Below are 19,061 nucleotides of genomic sequence, written 5' to 3'. Positions count from 1 at the left end.
GGTCATCAGCTATATCTTGGAAAGATTAGGGCATGTAAACATTAAAATGCATGTTTTAGCTTGTGCAACACCTTCATGGAAGAAGAAATAGCAAGTTAAATCCTTATGCTACTAATATTTTAAGGCAAGGGAAACTTGTTAAATAATCCTTATTGCCTATCACAGGTTTTATTCCTTCTGTTATTTTCAGATTTTCAATTAAGTCTTCTGCAGTGCTGCAGTGATTAAATTTTTCTACTTGCTTTCAGTGCCTTGAGTTTTATACATATGTCAAATACATCGTAATGAACACACTCAAGTATAAAGTTATAGTATGATTAACTCAGTGCATTATTAGTCATGTAACTTGGTTAAGAACTGACTGTTCTCAAAGTTCTAACCCTGAAAAGGGAGTCCACTTCCCTGCATTAAGCTTCTTCTGACTCCTTAAGAAGAAATCCACTAGTAAATATGTATGCTGTTGAAGATATATTAACGGGCAAAGGAAGCAATATGGACAGAAGCATGCAAGACGTAGACTTATTCTCTCTCTGCTCTGAATGTGTTCTGTGAACCATAACATAGTAATTTCCTTCCAACATTGATTTTTTTCCCTAGATTTAATTTTAGGATTTCACTTGTGCTTGAACTCTGAAATAGTGCCATTGTCTTAAAATAGTCTGTTTTCAGTAGAGTTATGTGGTGTTTATTATAGCTGAGCTGATCAGGTTTGATGTTATCATATGGCAACCACAGGGTACCCAATCTGGCAAAATTGCCCTGATCTTAATATACGCATCTTTGAAATGGTAAGAATTCCAGAGCATTTGTGAGAGCTAACAATATTTTGAATGAATCCCAACAACAACTACAAAAAATCTCTGAATGCGATGCATGAGAGTGGATTTAATTAAATAAACATCTGGTTTTCTGCATAGCCTAAAAATAAAGAGACAAACTTGTTGGAGATTTCCTTCCAGAAGGAAATGCTTAGCACATTGCTTGGCCCCAACTAGAAGGAGGAAAGGGGGAAAAAGAAAAGACTATTTTTAGAATCTGATCAAAGCATGACTTGAATTCCTATACATAAGTGTCATAAAATGAAGCTTGCATTTGTTATGATAAAAATACAGATTCATGGAAAAATGGAACATCTGCTTCAAGAAAAAAAAATTTGAGTATAATGACTTTCTTATTTAATTTCCTAAGTGTTTAAATTTATTGGCCTGAATTCAGAACTTGTGTAGGTGGCTGTCTCAGCTGGAGAATGGCTCAGCAGCTGAAGGAGCCTGTCAGTAAAATTTGCGTGGATGTTTCAGTGAGAGAAGAAAAAATAAAATTATTGCATTTGTTGTAAGCTGAAAACAGAACAACCCAGTTTGAGTCACAGGCCAACTTAGTAACTGTAGCATCAAGTATTCCATCTCTTTCTATTCCACCATATCATCAAATGGTATTTTAATAGAGATTTCTGTTTTAAACTCCAGAATTTTTAGCCCTTTCCCCTGTTTATTTCTATGTCTCACACATGCATGAAGGTACTGAAAAATAAGTTAATATCTGCAATTTCTGACCTTTATCACCGTTAGAGCGGTGGCCACTGAATCAGTACACTCAGACCTCCATGTTTGACTGAAATTTGCCAAAAATATGTGGAAAAGTAATTTTTCTAAAAACTGAAATGAACAAATAACTGCTTTTGACTGCATGGTAATAAAGGACATTTTTGACTTTCTAAGATGGGTATTTAATGACTTAAGGATGAAGGGGATATTGTTTTCTCCCCCCAGTGCATTTTAAATGTATTTATTTCGTGATAAGGACTGCTCTAAAGTTAGACATTTGGAGTCTTCAGTGACTCAGTAGGAAAGATGGAGGACAAACAAGTCTAGATTCATGGTAGAAGTCTGCTTTTCAGGTCATTTTTTTTTTCAACTGAATCCATATGTTTTGTTGGAACATTTTTAGAACAGGTTTGTTTCTACAATAATAGAATTATTGATTATTGTTAATTTTTAAATCAATATATTACAAAAATTCTGGCTTCACTGAAAATATCCCAGCAGCTGTAATTGCAGTTACTTTCAATGTATAAAAACATGAGTTGTAGCCTGGTAGCACTGACTTTTACATTTAGGTTAAGCAACTATATGATCTTCACGTGCAAGCAATGAGTATAAATGTGTGTATTCATGAAAACTTTAAAAAGGCGAATTGCATTTCAGATTCAAATTGCTTACATTTGAGATTTCCTTGGTAGTTTGAGTTTAAGCATTTAATGAAAACTTGTTTGTCTCAGAAGGTTTTGATAATATTTGTTCTAAAATATTGCTTGTAGGTATTGTAGTTAATTTTTAGCTGTGGAGCCAGTAGCCTCTCCTGCTTTTGGGACAAGAGTATCCTCTCATTCATTATTGAAACCTTGAACCTTCCCTATGAGAAATTCCTCGTGCTGCTGGATTAATGAGTTATCCTAATGCTCTGGGTATAAACTGTAGCTTGGGCGTTCCTGCTGTAAACCCACGTTCAAAGTGTGGATACATCCTTCATGAAAAAGTTCTTATAGTTTTCATTCCTCCTTTGAACTGTATGGGATATGGTGGTCCTTTGTCCTGTCTGCTTTATCCTTCTTTGGGCTGTTTTTTACCTCTTGGGGATGCAGTGGAGTGCTTACCCCAGGTGTAGGGACAGCAGTACTTCCATATAATACACCCTTCCTCTTTTGTCCCTGTCAGCTCCATGCCCATCCAAACTCTAGGAGCAGGCTGACCCTCACAGTGTTAAATACATAAGGCATGGTGGGGGGAGCAGAAGAAAAGATTTTTCGGCACTGGCAGTGTTATGTAGGACAGCCAGATGTGACTTCTGATCCTGTTATCTTATTCCCTTGGACTTCAGTAAATACAACAGCAATAACAAAATTCACTGGCCTGCGGCCATACCACCATGGGCTGTGATCTTGTCAGAAGGTATAGGATAAGTGAAGTTAACATTGTTGAGTGTTTGGAAGGGAGGTCTCTGAGGGGAAAAAAGTATTTCTAGAATGTTTTTTTCATCATCTAGCAGTTTGTGTTAGAAAAGGAGGAGAACGAAGAGGAAAACAATAGCAAAGGGTAGTAATGTGATACAGATAATACTTACTGTCATATTGCAATGTCGAACTTAAATAATGAATTAGGTAAATCTTAGGAATTCAAGTAACCTGAATTACATACATTTAACATATGTATAGAACATGGTATTTTAAGACATGATTCTGGCATACTAGCAGAACTCAATAGGACTGTTGGGAAAAAGTTATATTTTCCTACAGTGAAAATGATTTTTTTTCAATAAAAAGAGATGAAATGATTTCATGAAATGCTTTATATGAAAAAATACACCCTTTTGTTGAAAACTGAAACTGCTGAAACAGTTTTGAAGCCTTAAGCTGAAATATTTGGTGTCCATAGAAAAATTATAATTTTCCAGCAAAGCTGATTTTTTCTGTAAAAGCAAGGAAACAAATAAAACCTTTTAAAAATACAGCCTTTTAAAAATAAATGCCAACAGATTTTAAAAGCAGCATAACATTGATTACTCTTTTTAATGTACAAAAGCTATGAAATGTAATGGAAAGAAACAACTTGTTTTTCTGTAGTTGTCAGCAAGAATTAAGTTCAGTTCTAATTTATGCTTAATTTATATTACTGTGTATGCTAAGGTGTTTCAGTGTTTGGTTTCAAATACAACTGTAAATTAATATGCCAGCTTCTGGTGTTTATTCTGTCTTAGGAAGGGAAATATGGTCTAGTGGCTATAGATGACATTCATTTTTGCCTCATTTGATCCTAAATGGAAACAAGAATGGTTAGTTAGCACTGATACTGAAGTTGATGATTTAGAGACCTGAATTATGTTCCACTGTTATAGTTGTGCAATCTCTCTTATCATCTCTGTAAATAGCCCGCTTTCTCCTTAGAGCAGAGTGAGCTGTTGCTCAATATTCAGGACTGTGACGTACAAAGGATGCATGGTAAGATGAAGAGCTGAGAGCGGAACCCATGATTGCTTCTTGGCTCTTAATTGAATACATTTTTCTTTGGGCTGTTGTGATTAGATCAAGAAGAGGAAGTAACTACAGCTATTGCAAGTAAAAGTCATTCAGAACATGTGTAGATGAAAGAAAATCCCTGGCTTTTGCAGGTTTTGCAGGTTGAATGTTGACTGGCTGAAATTAAGAAGCTCCTTGAGCTGGGATGTATGCATAATTATCAATAGGATTGCACGGCTTGATGCACATAGAACAAGTACAGAAGGTCTGTCCCACAGGAGCATGGACTTGTATGGCATTCAACATGGATAAATGCTGGGTGCTGCATTTGGGTCATAACAACCTCTGCAGTGATGGCTTGGGGAAGGGTGGCTGGAAGGTTGCCTGGGAGAAAAGGACCAGGAACATGAGTCAGCAGTGTGCTCAGGTGGCTGAGAAGGCCAATGGCATCCTGGCTTCTATCAGAAATAGTGTGGCCAGCAGGACCAGGGAGGTAATTGTCCTCTGGTGTTCAAGTACTGTGTTCAGCTTTGAGCCCCTCACTGCAAGAAAGATATTGGGCTGCTGCAATGTGTTCAGAGAAGAACAAAGCTGGTGAAGGGACTAGAAAACAAGATGAGGAGTGGCTGAGGGAACTGGAGTTGTTCAGTCTGGAGAAAAGGAGGCTGAAGCTTATCGCTTTCTACAACTACCTGAAAGGACATTGCAGTGAGGTAGGTGTTGGTCAGTTTTCCCGGGTGACAAGTGATAGGACATGAGGAGATGACCCTAAGTTGTGCCAGGGGAGATTTAAATTGGATATCAGGAAGAATTTCTTTATGGAAAGGGTGAAGAAATGGTTCAAGCAGTCATTGGAACAGGCTGCCCTGGGAAGTGCTTGAGTTACCATCCCTGGGGGTATTTAAGAGATGTCTAGATGTGGTGCTTAGGGACATGGTTTAGTTATGAACTTGGTAGTATAAAGTTGACAGTTGGACTTGATGATCTTAATCATGTCATAATGGTCTTTTCCAACTAAATGATTCAATGATTCTATGGTTTTCAGAAATAGCAAAGTGGACCTTGATTTCAAGGCAGGCTTCTTTGAGAGGTTCATTTGTCTTTATAAGGCACTGAAATGCTAGGAATTTGTCATAGGAATATTTTTGGGAAAATGTTATTCTTTGTTAAAGTTGCTTCTTTTTGATTAAGCTTATTGAAAATGCCTGCCTTGTTTTCAAAACAAAACAACACAAAAACAAAACCAAAACAATCTGCCTCAAGCAGTAACGAGGCATGGGAAATTTCATTCCAAACATATAAAGATTAACAAAATTCTGATGTCTTCAGAGTATGTTAAGAAGAAGTATGCTAGTCTTACTTGTAGATGCTGCTATCAACTTTGATTCTGTCTAGCTCAATTTAGTATGGAACTATACATACACTTAATGACATTCAAGTTTGGGGTTACCTCAGCTTCCAAATTAATCTTGGCATAGATTATGTGTTTCAAAGCCTCATTTGCAGACTTTTCTTACTAAATATTAAAGTCACAAAGGATAAGACTTGTTTTATAAAGTTGGACTGGTTTATCATGAGAGATCTTGTGTACAGACGTGACATAATTTGGAAACTTTAATGAGGAATCTTAAACATCCAATAAAGCAAAAAACCCTTCTCCTAGTTAATTATGGTACTAGGTGAATACAAAGCTGGTGTTAAATGTTATTAAGTAAACATTAGAAATTATTATATAGTTACAATATTAAGAAATAACCGTAAGTTTTAGTCTTGGTGTTTTCAGAGAATTGTGAGTTTGTATAAGAAATGTTGTCCTTTCTTGCTGCAGAATTCTTCAGTTAACACAAAATAAAAATGATTGATTTCTTTCCCATTAATTTTAGGGGTCCAACATCACTGACACATGCACAGAAATGCTGCGAAGTGGACTACTTCTGAAAATCTCAGCAGGAAATATTCAAGAGCGGATATTTTTTCTGTTTGATAACCTTTTGGTCTACTGCAAAAAAAAGCATAGGTAAATGGTCCATTTATACTTTGAAAAATCATTTGTGTTTTTTCTTACGGTAGAGCTAGTCCTCTGTATGCTTTTTCTTAACAATATTTGAACAATACCAAAGTGTTTATTGTAGTTAATTGCAATATAAACTTAAATATTTTCAGAGGAAACCCATCATCCACTAAGAATTGCATTTAATTCAAACATTGGAAAAATTTTGTAGGAATGCAGAAACCAAATGGTGAAATAGAGGGAGAAGGAATCTGTTTCATCAGACTTCCATAACAGGTACTATGTGGTGGTCTCACTCTCTTCTAGGAAGGGTAAACAGGCTGAATGTTTAGTTAAACACATTAGGATTGTAGCTTATGCTATAAAATTAGTCTCTAAAGTTTCAAGTGTTTCAAGCCTTTGTATTTCTAATCAGGGAAAAGAGCCAGAATGCTGCTGCTTGCTGCATTGCAGGGAGTAATTCTGTAGGTCAGCAACAACCTTCTGTAGTTAATGTTCATTCAGTGCTCTTATGCTTCTGAGGAATAAGGATTCTGCGTACAGGTATCCCTTTTTAAACTGCTTGAGTTTCTTTCTTTGATCCAGAAACTGCTTTTAATAGCCACTGAATACACATATTGCTAGATAGGTCCTTGGTAGATTCCTGGAAACATGATAGACCTTGGAAATGCTCTCTAATACCCCTGCCAAAATAAAATGCATTTTTTGTAATTTTTAAACATCCTTTTGCTGCACAGTTGTATAAACATGGATCACTAAGCTTTAGTTTCATGGATACAAAGGTCTCTAGGATTATTGGATTTAACTCACTTTGGAGAGAAAAAATATACTGAACCTTTATACTTGCTGCTATTTTTTTAATATATTATTCAGTTTTTGAATAAGAAGCTTATAATGTAATAGAGTTACTCATTAGACAGTAATGATTGAGAAGCAGGTCATTTTCTGAAGATTACTATCTCTCTGGAGTGAGTGAAGGTCAGAACTCAGATGATCATTAATTCTCAGGAACTGACTTTTGTTTGAAATACAGTATTATCATTACAGGCTGAAATGGACAGAAAATCATCTCTGGTTTATCTTACATGAGAAAAGCTGCGTAGGACTGGGAGTCTGAAAAGGCCTTGACTACCTCCAAAATATCAGAAATTCTTAAGTATAATTCTTGGTTAACTTTCAAGTGCGGAAGAAAAAATGTGTTCATAGTTCTTCCATGCATAAGTGCCACATATGAGGCTAACATACATGTGTGTAGGGCAAAATTTACATCCAAAAGTGTTATTTCATTTTTTCAGTCATGCTAACCTTGTATTGAATTTCTTGATAAATATAAGGAGGCTAAAGCAGCTAGGAGGACACATCCTCCCAGTGCATTATTTTGTCTTTAATGACAGAGTGTGGCAAGTAGGTATCAAAGTGTTGGAACAGGACTTCTAGAGTGAGGCTTTGCTGATAAACTCTTGTCATCTACCAGTTTGAAGCTTAGTCTTGCCAGAGTTGGCATCTTTGCTTTAGCATCATCAGTGTCCCATTCAGGAATGAGACAATTCGATTAGACGTATAAATGAGTTGTGACCTTTACAGTTTCCTTTGGATGCTACATGTACAAGTAGCAGTATAGAAACATAACACAAAGTTGTGGGTGACTTGCTCATCTTCTCTTTCTCTTATCAGGCGATTGAAGAACAGCAAAGCATCTACTGACGGCCATCGTTACCTTTTTCGGGGCAGAATAAACACAGAAGTGATGGAAGTAGAGAATGTAGACGATGGAACAGGTGAGTATATTTCTGCTGCTAGTTTACTAAAGTAGTCTTTCAGGGTGATGAAATCAAATGAAGCTTTATGATTTCTTTGAGAATGGAGGCTTCTAGTACATAGAAATTATAAGACGCTACTTTAAAAGTGCAGTCTGCTCTTATCAAAGCTCTGCTTCTGTGACACTTCACTGCTTTCATACTTTAGTAGCAGGGCAGTCATAGATGACTGTTTTACACTAACATAAACAGAGTTATAAAATAGGGTGACATTTATTGCTCAACTGAAATTGTATATTTAACTTCACTTTACAGCATTACAGCACTGCTAGATAGGTTATCCCTAGGAATGTGATGTATTTGTACAAGCAGATGAGAAAGTTACTTCTGTTGGGATGAAACCTCAAACACTACAAATGCTGAAATTGTAATAAAAGTGTTTAAGAAAAATGAAGTTTTTCAAAACACCTGTAGGGATATAATCCATATGATTGCTAGAAATTTTCTTGACAAACGTTAGAGAAATGAAAGCCCAAAATACTTCTATAAATGTTACTTTTTATTTTATAAGCTTGAGTTTTCTGAAACTTTTTTCCCCCTGATTATTATTTCCTCATAATTAATAAAGAAAGACTGAAATATTTGGGGCTGTTTAATGTAAAACAAACTGAAAAATAGTAAACTTGCAATGGTATTGCAAATATATGTCTGAAGGAAGTTTCAGCAAGTTATCTATTACTTGTCCTGATTTTAAAACAGCATTAGATTTTCCCCATGTGTGGATCCCAAGCATTTTCCCTACTGTGGATCCCAAGCATTTATGAATGTAACTTCTATTTAAAAATGAACCGAAATAACAATTATTGTACAGCTTAAATAAGCTGTTTCAGTTCTTCACAGAAGTTAAATATTTCTTAAAAGTGAGGATTCTTTTTTTTGTAATTTTGTGTTCGTTTGTTTTCAAAATAGTTCACTTACTCTACTGTATGGAGAACAGTTTGAATACTGTTCTTATTGTGACACTTATTTATTGGAAGGCTCTTATGTCTGTCTTCCATCTCTTCTTTGTCAGTCTTTCAACCTTTTGTCATGTGCCATGTTTTCTACGTTTTTATTGTTTTTTTTTGTGTCTTTTGGTGATTTTTTTCCGCAGTTTGTTTGCCTCTTTTGTATTAAGTGGTGTCCAGAGCTGAAACTTTGCTGGTGCCAAGTAGAACAGAATAATTACAGAATAATTGGTGCTGCACATGGATTGTCTATTAGTAATCCCACAATGGCTTGGCTTGGCTTTTTTTTTTTTTTAATACTTTGTGATCTAACGTACCACCAGATCCTTTTGTGCAGTACTGCTATCTATCCCATTATATTCTATACTGTATTAGTATATATGCGTAGTTACTAATAATTACTTTCTTACCTTACTAAATTTTATTTTACTGGAAACCAACTCTTTCTACAATTTCTTAAGAATTCAGAATTCATACTTTGTTCCCCAGAGTTCTTGCAACTCTCCTTGCTTTGGTTCCATAAACAAACCATTTCATTTCTCAATAAAACTACTGGAAAATGGTAAATATAAGGTATAGCAATTTGGGTCACACTTGATAGGTTTTCTTTGTTTTATAGAACAAATTTCACAGTAACTTTTTGACATCTGCTTGGGCTATGTCCTTCACCGGGCCAAACGGTTAGTAGAGATTTCTGTAAATGCACTACATGGAATTTCGTCAGGCCTCATTGACTTGAATATAATTTAGCCTGCTATTTCCATTTTCTAGTTTGTATTCCTGTCTAGTTGTTAGTTTTATTTGTGAGAAATATGAAACCTCAGTTAGCATTTTGCTTATGCAAAAAAGACAATCGAGTATTTTGGTCTTTTATGTCACCTATTATTTGACTAACATCCATTTATTTTCCTTCATCTTCCTTGTATGCACATTAGAAATACAAGATAGTTTTCGTGTTTCCATTATCTTGTGACTTAGGTTTTCTGATTTTGTTGCTATATGCATATGGTCTTCTCTTAGACTTGGCAATAAGTGTGTATTTCCACTTTTTGTATGTATTAGTATGCATAAGTATAGTGTATTATGTATGTATAAGTTTATGTATTTTCCACTTTTTTCCACTCATGTTTGATTTCCAGATATCTTTTCTGGAAAAGAGATTTTTCTTTGCAGTTTTCTATGGCTTTGAAAGTTCTGTTTCATAGGAAAACAATCAGCTGTCTTTTTACTTAAAACTCTTTGTGTTACTGTGGCCACAGAAGCTTATAGCAACCATCTTCTTCCTGATGAATATTCCAAGAACTTTATAGCATTTTCTTTCGTCGTTTCCAATTCCACATATGCTTTAAGTATTGTCTTTAGCAAATATTGCTTCCATCCTCCAAGTTTCACCTGTATTTCTCAAGTCTGTCGTGACTTTCATTTGGTTGTTCTAGCTTTCCATTCCTTGATCTTGTTCACCCTGTCCATTTTTATTCCTGCCCATTCATCTTCATCCTCAATAAATCTTCAAGTAAAATTTAGCTGAACACAAATTATCTCCTTCCTCACTCTATACCAGTAGTCTAATTTCCTCCAGCAAAATGAAATTTAGCAACCCTTTCCATTTCCTATAGCCTTGCACACAATACTGAAGGCCATCTTCCTTCCTTCCCACTTCCTCTCCTGCACCATATCAAATCTTGTCACTTTGATCTTTGCAACATTTCTAAAATCCACACTTTCCACACTTACGAGACATGAATTATTATTATTTTTTATTATTATTTTGTTTTGTGTATTCACCTCTTCTTTTTCCCCAACCCCAGGTTTCCTGCCTTCTCCTTTTCTGTTTGTCCAATATTCTAAAATAATATCTTACTGTAATTATTGCTGCTTCTTCCCTGCTTTCTGTGGTTCTTTTTGAAATATGGAAATATTTGAGTCATTTCACTGGTCTGTGGCAGCCTTCTTTGCTTTTCTGGTATATCTCCCCCCCCCTTTTTTTTTTTAACCTGTTTTCCTTCCTTTTAGTCAGCAGTTCACTCTTCATGCTTATAGGATGGTACTTCTTTCACTCGTATCATGATGCTCTTTTTTAACCTTCTTCTGTCTTGGTTTCTGTACTGTTCTCATTTGGGGCACCCAGATGTCGTTTCTCATCCCCTGTAATCATTCACATTTGAACTGTAACCCAATAATACTCTGCTGCATTCTTTTTGCCTTATTTCATTCCCAAATGTAGCAATGTGTTCTGAGCCTCATTCATGTTAGCTTTGCATGTGCTTTTTTTGGTATTTTCCCCTCCTTAATTATCTATCATTTTCCATAATTCTTAATTTAGAGTGCAAGCTCTTAGGGGCATAGTGCTTATATTTTCATAGCTATGCATGACCCTTTCTCATGTATTGTTCATGGTGCTTCTGTAAGCATTAAAGTTGTTTACTGTAACTGTTGGGATCATCTGCTCTTCTGGTATAAGGAACCTTAGGGCTTCAGGGGTCTGAATTTTGCTGGCAGTACCAGTTTCCATCTTAACTCATTGCCATCTGTATAACATTTGGCAGTCTTAGCACCCAGCTAGGTGATCGGGCTTTTCAGAGAATTCGGCACGAGATAAACGTGTTATCACATTGTCAGTGCTCAGGGTCCTACAGTTACAGAACTTCGTCAGCCAAGTGAGCTACGTGTTTGAAATGTCATCTCTACACTGGGATATTCAAGTGGTAGGATAAGCCGATTTTGGGGCTTTTAACTACTAAGTTAGCACCAAAATTTTGTCCAAAGTGAAATACCTGTGTCTAAATCTGTGTGCGAGTCCGAGGAATACTTTTTGACATACATCTTTTGCCACAATTTTAACTGCCACGATTCTCTGCATTAGAGATCATAATATTTCCCTGCCAAACAAGGGGGTTTTGATGACAGATGCATGAAACCAAAGACCACAGGAAAACATTCTTATACCAGGACAATATTAACCTGCAACTTTAAAAATGAATAAACAAAAAGGCACAGCTAGTGCTTTATTGCCAGGTTTTTAAGTCCATGCATAAATAATACAGAGGGACATTAACTTTCCTTCCTTCAGTATCCCTCCTGCCTCTGATCTCCAGGAGGCTGCAGTCTGTCAGCTGTTAGCTTCTGTCTGAGGCTTCTTTCTTTTCACCGACTTTTTGGTTTTCTGAGGGTGCATGAATGATACGATGGGTAGTTTACACTTGCTTGCACTTATATTCTTGTGAGTATGAGAAAATTTTGTTGGTTTAGAAATCAGCCATCAGTCTCATGATTTTCTAGTAGTTCCTGACATTTCCCAGCTCACTGTACAAAACTTGGCTGCTTTCCATCTAATTAAAATGCAGAGTTATTGAAAGGATACTAGCATGTCTGCTGAGATTTATGATAAATTGTAGCAGGCATTTCAGCAAGGGTTTCAGTTTCAGAAAATCCCATCTCATTATACAAAACAGGGCTGAATTATGAAGCTGTATTTACAAAGTAAAGAGGTCTGCAGCTATTACAGTAGTTCAGGGCTGGCCCCAGGACTTTCTTGCCTCATAATGAAAGTTTTTGGTGAGAGAATGCTGACCTTTTGATTTTTGTAATAATTTGTACAATAGTTGCTAGTTCTAGTTTTAATCTGTCTTTTATGCAAAAAAATGTATTTGCTTCATAGGCCATTTATGCCTCACGAATTTTCCCCCAGGAGTTGCATCTAATCCTATTGAAGGACATTCATGCAGGGGTGTCGGTTTCAGAGAGGAAGTCTGCTTAGCTAATTTCTGAATAAGATTTATAGACTAGCATGTTAAAATCAAATGTCATGTAAGTCAAGAAGGAGTAAAAAGCAGTAAATTGTCTGCTTTTTATAGCATAGCAGTTTACATGCTAAGAGGCAGTTCAAGATTTTTTGTTTAAAGAAGTTTAAGAACATCAGCAGCAATTGTTACCTCTCTCCCATTATATGCACACTGAAAGTAGGGTTGTTAGGAACATATTTCAAAAATTACACATTTGGTTATGCATATTTTTGAAGTCAATGATTTTTTAAAAATATTTCAGCTTGTGTAATCACTAACTGTATATATATTTCTTTATTCAGATAGCAAATAAAAATACATCAAATATCAGTGAAAATATATCAAGTATTTATGATTTGCTTACTCTTCAAACCAAAATTGCATTTCCCCAACTGTATATTTAGTCCGTTTATAAACTTAGTAGTAAATCATTCAATCAGCAGAGCAGTTCTGAATAATTTTAGGTACAAAACCACAATGCTGTTTTTTATGAAATTATTTATGTAGCACAAACAAAAGTACTCTAAATAACAGTGATCTGTTCTTTTAAGAGGACTCGGCTTGTTTTAGTACTGAATTTATACCTTCTTCATAGAATCACTTAGGTTGGAAAAGACCTCTAAGATCATCAAGTCCAACCGTTAACCTAGCACTGCTGAGTCTACCACTAAACCATGTCACTAAGCACCACATCTACACATCTTTTGAATACCTTCAGGGTTGATGGCTCCCATATGCCAGGCAATTCTCTTTCACATTATAAAAAACACATTATGTTTACTAGAAGTAAAAAATACAGCTCATTAAGTTAAAACAGTTCACAATCAGCACAGATAATTTTACATTCTTTATATTTGTTCTGTTTTTCTTTCTGTTTTATTCTTCTGTATTTCATTAGTTTTATGTATAATAATAGAAGGAGTATTTAAAAAAATATATTACTTATTTCTTTTTTAAGAGCTTTTGTTCTTTAAGCCAATTTATCTATTCCCAGCTGACTACCACAGCAGTGGCCACACTGTCATTAATGGCTGGAAGATCCACAACACAGCAAAGAACAAATGGTTTGTGTGCATGGCAAAAACACCTGAAGAGAAGCAAGAATGGCTGGAAGCTATTTTGAAAGAGCGAGAGAGACGAAAAGGTAGGTTAATAAACTTCCTTGTGTTGCTGTGCCAGAAAGCCACGCTGTATTTTTATGTTGAGATATAAAGCAAAACAGCTGCTAGGCAAACTTGTGGTATCAGGTTCAACTGAAGCTTTATGAATAACAGCTTGGAAAAAAATAAATCAAACTACTACTGGGAAGGACATAATGACTTGAATCATGTGTGTTGGTAGTGAGTGTCATTTTGTAAATGGGAAGATGATTTCATCTACGATTTTGCAGCTTATCCTCAACCAGAAAATATTATCATAATTTTATTGAGGCCTGTGAAATGTTGTGGTTTGTGGTATATGAGGGTCTATCCTAAATGCCTTTTGGGGTCTGTATACGTTTTGTGAATGGAAATTTGAAGCACTGAAATAAACAGATTTTCTAAGTTTCTTCATGCAGATGATTCAACATGAAATGGTGAATACGCCCACAACCCCATCTTTGATCCACTCTCCCCTATCCAAGAAAGTAACAAATCACCATTGCAAACAACTGTCTTTTGAATCATTGAATTAAGGTGGAAGAATACTTGGCTGAAATATAATCCTGATCTCTAATGTGACCACAAATAACCTTGTGTATTGAAGGTGAACCCAGCACAAAATAGATGACGCATCATCATCTTCTGGAGCTAATTTCATTTGCAAGCTAAAATATCCTAATCAGTAAGGATGTATGGAGCCTCAGTACTGAAAGAAAATATGACCGTGTAGTCAGATCTGGGTTTCTGTTCCTGGTTTGTGTAGATTTCCTGTGTCCTGTTTCAGTAGCCATTGTTTTGTGCCTCTGTTGTAAATGGAGGATAACAATACTTTCTTTGGTCTTTTAAAGTTGAATACTGGATGTTTGTATAACATTTGCTGTAGGACCAGAGTTTCAACTAGAATGTCTGAGCCCTGGCTAATTAATAGTGCCATCAAGAATTAATAGTGGAAAAGCTAAAAAGATGCCTTAGAGGTCTAAAAGCTCAACATTTTAGAATAAAAAATAAATGTGCTAGAGATGATGTCAAACACAACAACAACAAACAGATTTCTCTGCTTCTGTTTAGGGCCTTGTCTGAATCTGACTAAATAGATTTTCAACAAATCCCACTTCTCTTTTTTTACGTTTCTTGATTTCCTTAGACACTTGATACCTTTAGGTAAGAAATACAAAGAGTAAATAGTAGTCTTTGTTGTTGTTGTATTCTTATTATTTCACACTCTACTGGTAACAGAATTGTCTCTGACCTAAACCTTACCAAGCTTGAGGTCTGAGGTTATCTTCTCAAATGCATCTTATAAATTAGGGAATTTTTTAGCTCTTGGTGGTCACAAGGGATTTGCCACTGAGGAGACAATCATGAAAGAAACAGGAACAGGATAGAACAGGAGAAGATTTGGTAGACACTTAGACTCAGTTTGCAACACAGGATCTGCAAAAATATTTCTTGAATATCTCCATTACTACATCGACTTATAACATCTCCTCCAGCACAGTGATTTTTTTCAAAACATCTGTATAAACAAAGCAGGATGCATCAACTTAATTGCAGGCAAGTTGCCAAATTACTCAGGAACCAAACAGATACCTTTTTAGAATTCAAATATTGTATCTGAATGTAGCTATAAGCAATTTCCTATTCACTGTGAACATGAAGATGCTTTAATTGTATATTTACTTAATAAGATGTGGAGCCTGTTCATGCGCATATATATTTATAGACAATCACACTGAAGTCTAAGTGACTGCACATGTGAGAACAGTGTTTTGTCTCCTTTGCAAGTGAGACACCAGCTGATTCAAAGGTACACACTTGCCAAATCTGTGAGCAAATCTGGGGGCTGTGAGCGAGTCTTGTTTGAGTGACTGCCCCCTTACTGCATGGTGCAGCAGGACTTGCCCAGGCATTCCTTCACAGAGGTGCTGTGGACCCCACATCTCATGCAGAACCATGGATTGCAGTGATCACCTGACTGGATAAATAAAGAATGTGGATCACAGAAATACAGCTTGAGTATGCCACGTAGCTGGGGCTTTCCGGGCCATTCGTACTGGTAGATTTGGAGATTCAAAGTACTTAGGGAAGCTCAATCTATGCCGTTATTTGGAGTCCATAAAGCAGAAGCTGAACAGAAGGGAGAGGATGCCCCAGGTGAAATACTTTAACAGAAATTTCAGTGGTTATTGAATTAATAACTAGGACCACTTTATAGATTTTATTTCCTTGCTAAGAGAAATCAAGCCAAATTGGAAACTTTTTGCTAGGAAGTATTTCTTTCAGTTTAGGGGCTTTCATGTAACCATCTGAGGCATTCAGAAGGTTAGAAATTTATTTAACTGGTGAAAATTTTCAAGGCTGATGGTGCTGTGATGCTGCTGCTGATTCAAACAGTCAGTACAAATAAAAACATCAATGTCCTATAAGCTCCGAAAGAAGTATACTGGCTAGATTTTCTTTTCCTGAGAATAAGTCAGGTTTTATGTTTGTGTGGCATTACCACTAACTAGTTCATGGGTAATGAGAGACACTTCTGTATCTGTGACCAATACCTTTGTTATCTTTTTCTTATGCCGTGTTACATTTTTTTCTGGCTATTTTTTTCAGAACTATAGAAGTGACAGACTACTACTCATATTGATTATGTACAGTTAAAATTTTAGAAATGTGCAAATCTAGAGAGAGAAGCTGACAACATGTATATAAGACATTCCTGAAATGTGTGGTTTTATCCTGAATTAAGATGGTTTATAGAGAAAATACATGGGTTATGAAGGTCTGTGGTATTCCCTGGGAGAACAAGCTTCTGTGAGTGGCCAGTATGATACATAATTCAACAAAAACTGGTTTTGATCATCTGTTATTCAGAAAATGTAATGATTTTCTTGAGAAGGGAAACAGGAAAAAATAAGAAATGTTGAACTAACCCCCTCAATAGCTTTTGGTTGTTGAGAAAGTTCCAAAACAAATAAAAATCAAGTTGTGCATGGGATTTTGTGGAAAAGGCCTAAATTAATCGTCTATGAAACTAACAAGTATATAACACATAATTAGTTACAGTAAATTGAAAAACTGAAAAATGTTTGTGAAAAACATTTTTATGATCAGATGATAAGAGTGAAAATATGGACCTTTTCTTTTAAATTTGTGAAGACAAGACTCCTCCTTTCTGAATGTTCATATACTGAAGTCATTGAAAATCACGGCATTAGTATTTATTACTGCAATATCAATGGTGATGTTGGTACAGGTGTACATTTTCAGTAACAATTTGACTTCACTGTGAGGAATTTATAGATATCGTTTGATTATGCTTTATGAAGGTTCATAAATGATGTTCATTTGTTGATGTTCATATATGTTGTATGATGTTCATAAATGGATCTTGATTCTGAGCAAAATAATGGAAAAACCTCCTTTTTCTTTTTTGTATGTAGAATATTAGTATTTCTTGTCCATTTTGTTGAAGACTTTGAAATATAATGACAATATCACTTCATAAAATTTTATTGTATTTTTGACAGGTTTAAAATTGGGCATGGAACAAGACACTTGGATGATGATCTCTGAGCAAGGAGAAAGACTATACAAAATGATGTGCAAACAAGGGAATCTCATCAAAGACAGGAAGAGGAAATTAACCACTTTTCCCAAGTGCTTTCTTGGAAGGTATTACATGCATTTTATAGCATGATTTTTAAGCAGCTAAAACACATTTTATATCTTCTTTGGGATTTTATGAAAACCACACTTTATTTGTAATGTCTGTTAGGACTATTTGCCTCCCAGAATTTAGCCAAAATGTAAATTGGTCTGCGTGAAATTTATGGATATGTACTCAAATCCCAAAGTAGCTTTTTAAAGGTCCAAGGATGCAAAGGCATGTTGAACATAGAAAATGCATAAAATAAAATAGTTCCTTTAAATAAATAATTCCCAGCTGTTTTGATGCATTTTTTATTGATGCCAAATTTGCTTTAATCCACTTTAAAAATCTGTCTCTAAAACTGTTTCCTTTCTTCTCTTGTCTGAATATCAGTTATGGAGTTACTAAAGGTAACTTACATGTTTAAAAATTAAACCCTGTTAAGAGGAGGATCTTCAGAATGTCATAACGTACCTATGGCTTAAGGAGACTGAATCCATGAGGAGGAGAAAGCAATAGGTACCATGATATTACATATGTTACAGAAAAACAGTTTTGGGGGCAGAAAGTTTATCCCTTATTTCATCTGACTGTAAGGCAGATTAGCATGGAGTATTTTTCTATAGTACAGTGATTGTTTTACACAAGCACATTGTGATGAAGATCCTCACTGATGTGTTCAAAAGAGGAAATGAAATAAGAGATTTTCATGTACTGTCCAAAGTCATGTAGCTGGTGAGAGTTGAAATGAGGATTAAGATTAATTATTGAGTTGTGATTGAGTCATCTCTTCAGAGGGGCTGTTGGAAGGAGGTAAAGAATAGACTCATGGTATGGAGTCGTGTAAAACATTTAAACCAACTGTCAAAAGTTTGCTTTTCTGTTCTGTCTTTGAAGTGGATCCTTCCAAAGTATGCTTTTGCTTGTCTCTGGTTCAACAGTTAAAACCCATTAATGTGGATGTTGCACTGCCTCACTACACTGCTACTCTGATTTGTAACAGACATGCAAATATTTTATGTACCATAACATTGATGTCTCTGAACTGCGTCAGATTTACTGTGAAATAAACTTGGTGTTTCTTGGATGTGCACTATATGCTTTGTTTATCTGCTCAGGATGTCTCAGAAATAACAGGCCTACTGTTCTATCATGCTGCAGTTATGGTCTGCCTTCAGAGCATATCTGTCCTGTGTAGGTGCAGTAGGTGTGCCTGGGATTTTCTTATATTTGACAGTCTGGTCAAATTTGTCTATTCTACTTTAGAAGATCATGGAAAACAAAGGAATATTCATGTGCCGAGATAAAAGAAAAGACATGTCAAGGGAAACCTTTATGTATTATATCTAAATAATAAAAAGTGGAAATTATTTTTTTTTTTAAAGATGATACGACATTCTAAAGGTCATTTGGCTTAAGAAGCACTTAACTAAGTAAGGAACCCTGCTAGGCTTGCAACTAAGAAGAAAATGTAGTAGATGTAGTGGCATGACATTTCAATTTTTCTTCTTTTGTATCTGCTTTAATTCAGTGAATTTGTGTCCTGGTTATTGGAAATTGGAGAGATACACAAATCCGAAGAAGGCGTTCATCTTGGCCAAGCTTTATTAGAGAATGGCATTATCCATCATGGTAAATATAATTAGTTTTAACTTACTTGTTTTCAAGGTAATTGTTGTAATTAGAGTGGACTTAATTTTGTTT

The 19,061-nt window shown here is 35.6% G+C and overlaps 1 protein-coding gene across 5 annotated transcripts in view; it reads left to right on the top strand.

Annotated features, from left to right (window-relative positions):
- PREX2 (phosphatidylinositol-3,4,5-trisphosphate dependent Rac exchange factor 2) overlaps positions 1-19,061 on the top strand; it is a 177,981-nt gene that overhangs the window by 56,392 nt on the left and 102,528 nt on the right. For 4 of the 5 annotated variants that reach the window (XM_083827119.1, XM_083827120.1, XM_083827122.1 and 1 more), the window contains 5 exons: positions 5,896-6,029; positions 7,698-7,801; positions 13,564-13,713; positions 17,236-17,380; positions 18,889-18,989. In XM_083827119.1, the coding sequence (XP_083683245.1) occupies positions 5,896-6,029; positions 7,698-7,801; positions 13,564-13,713; positions 17,236-17,380; positions 18,889-18,989 (634 nt within the window). Of the gene's footprint in view, positions 1-5,895; positions 6,030-6,247; positions 6,300-7,697; positions 7,802-13,563; positions 13,714-17,235; positions 17,381-18,888; positions 18,990-19,061 lie in introns of those variants that run through there. The other variant, XM_083827123.1, reaches the window with a different exon arrangement.

This window comes from Anser anser (genome assembly GCF_964211835.1).
Source record: "Anser anser genome assembly, chromosome: 2".
NCBI classification, from domain to species: Eukaryota; Metazoa; Chordata; class Aves; order Anseriformes; family Anatidae; genus Anser; species Anser anser.
This window is presented reverse-complemented; position numbering and strand designations above follow the sequence as displayed.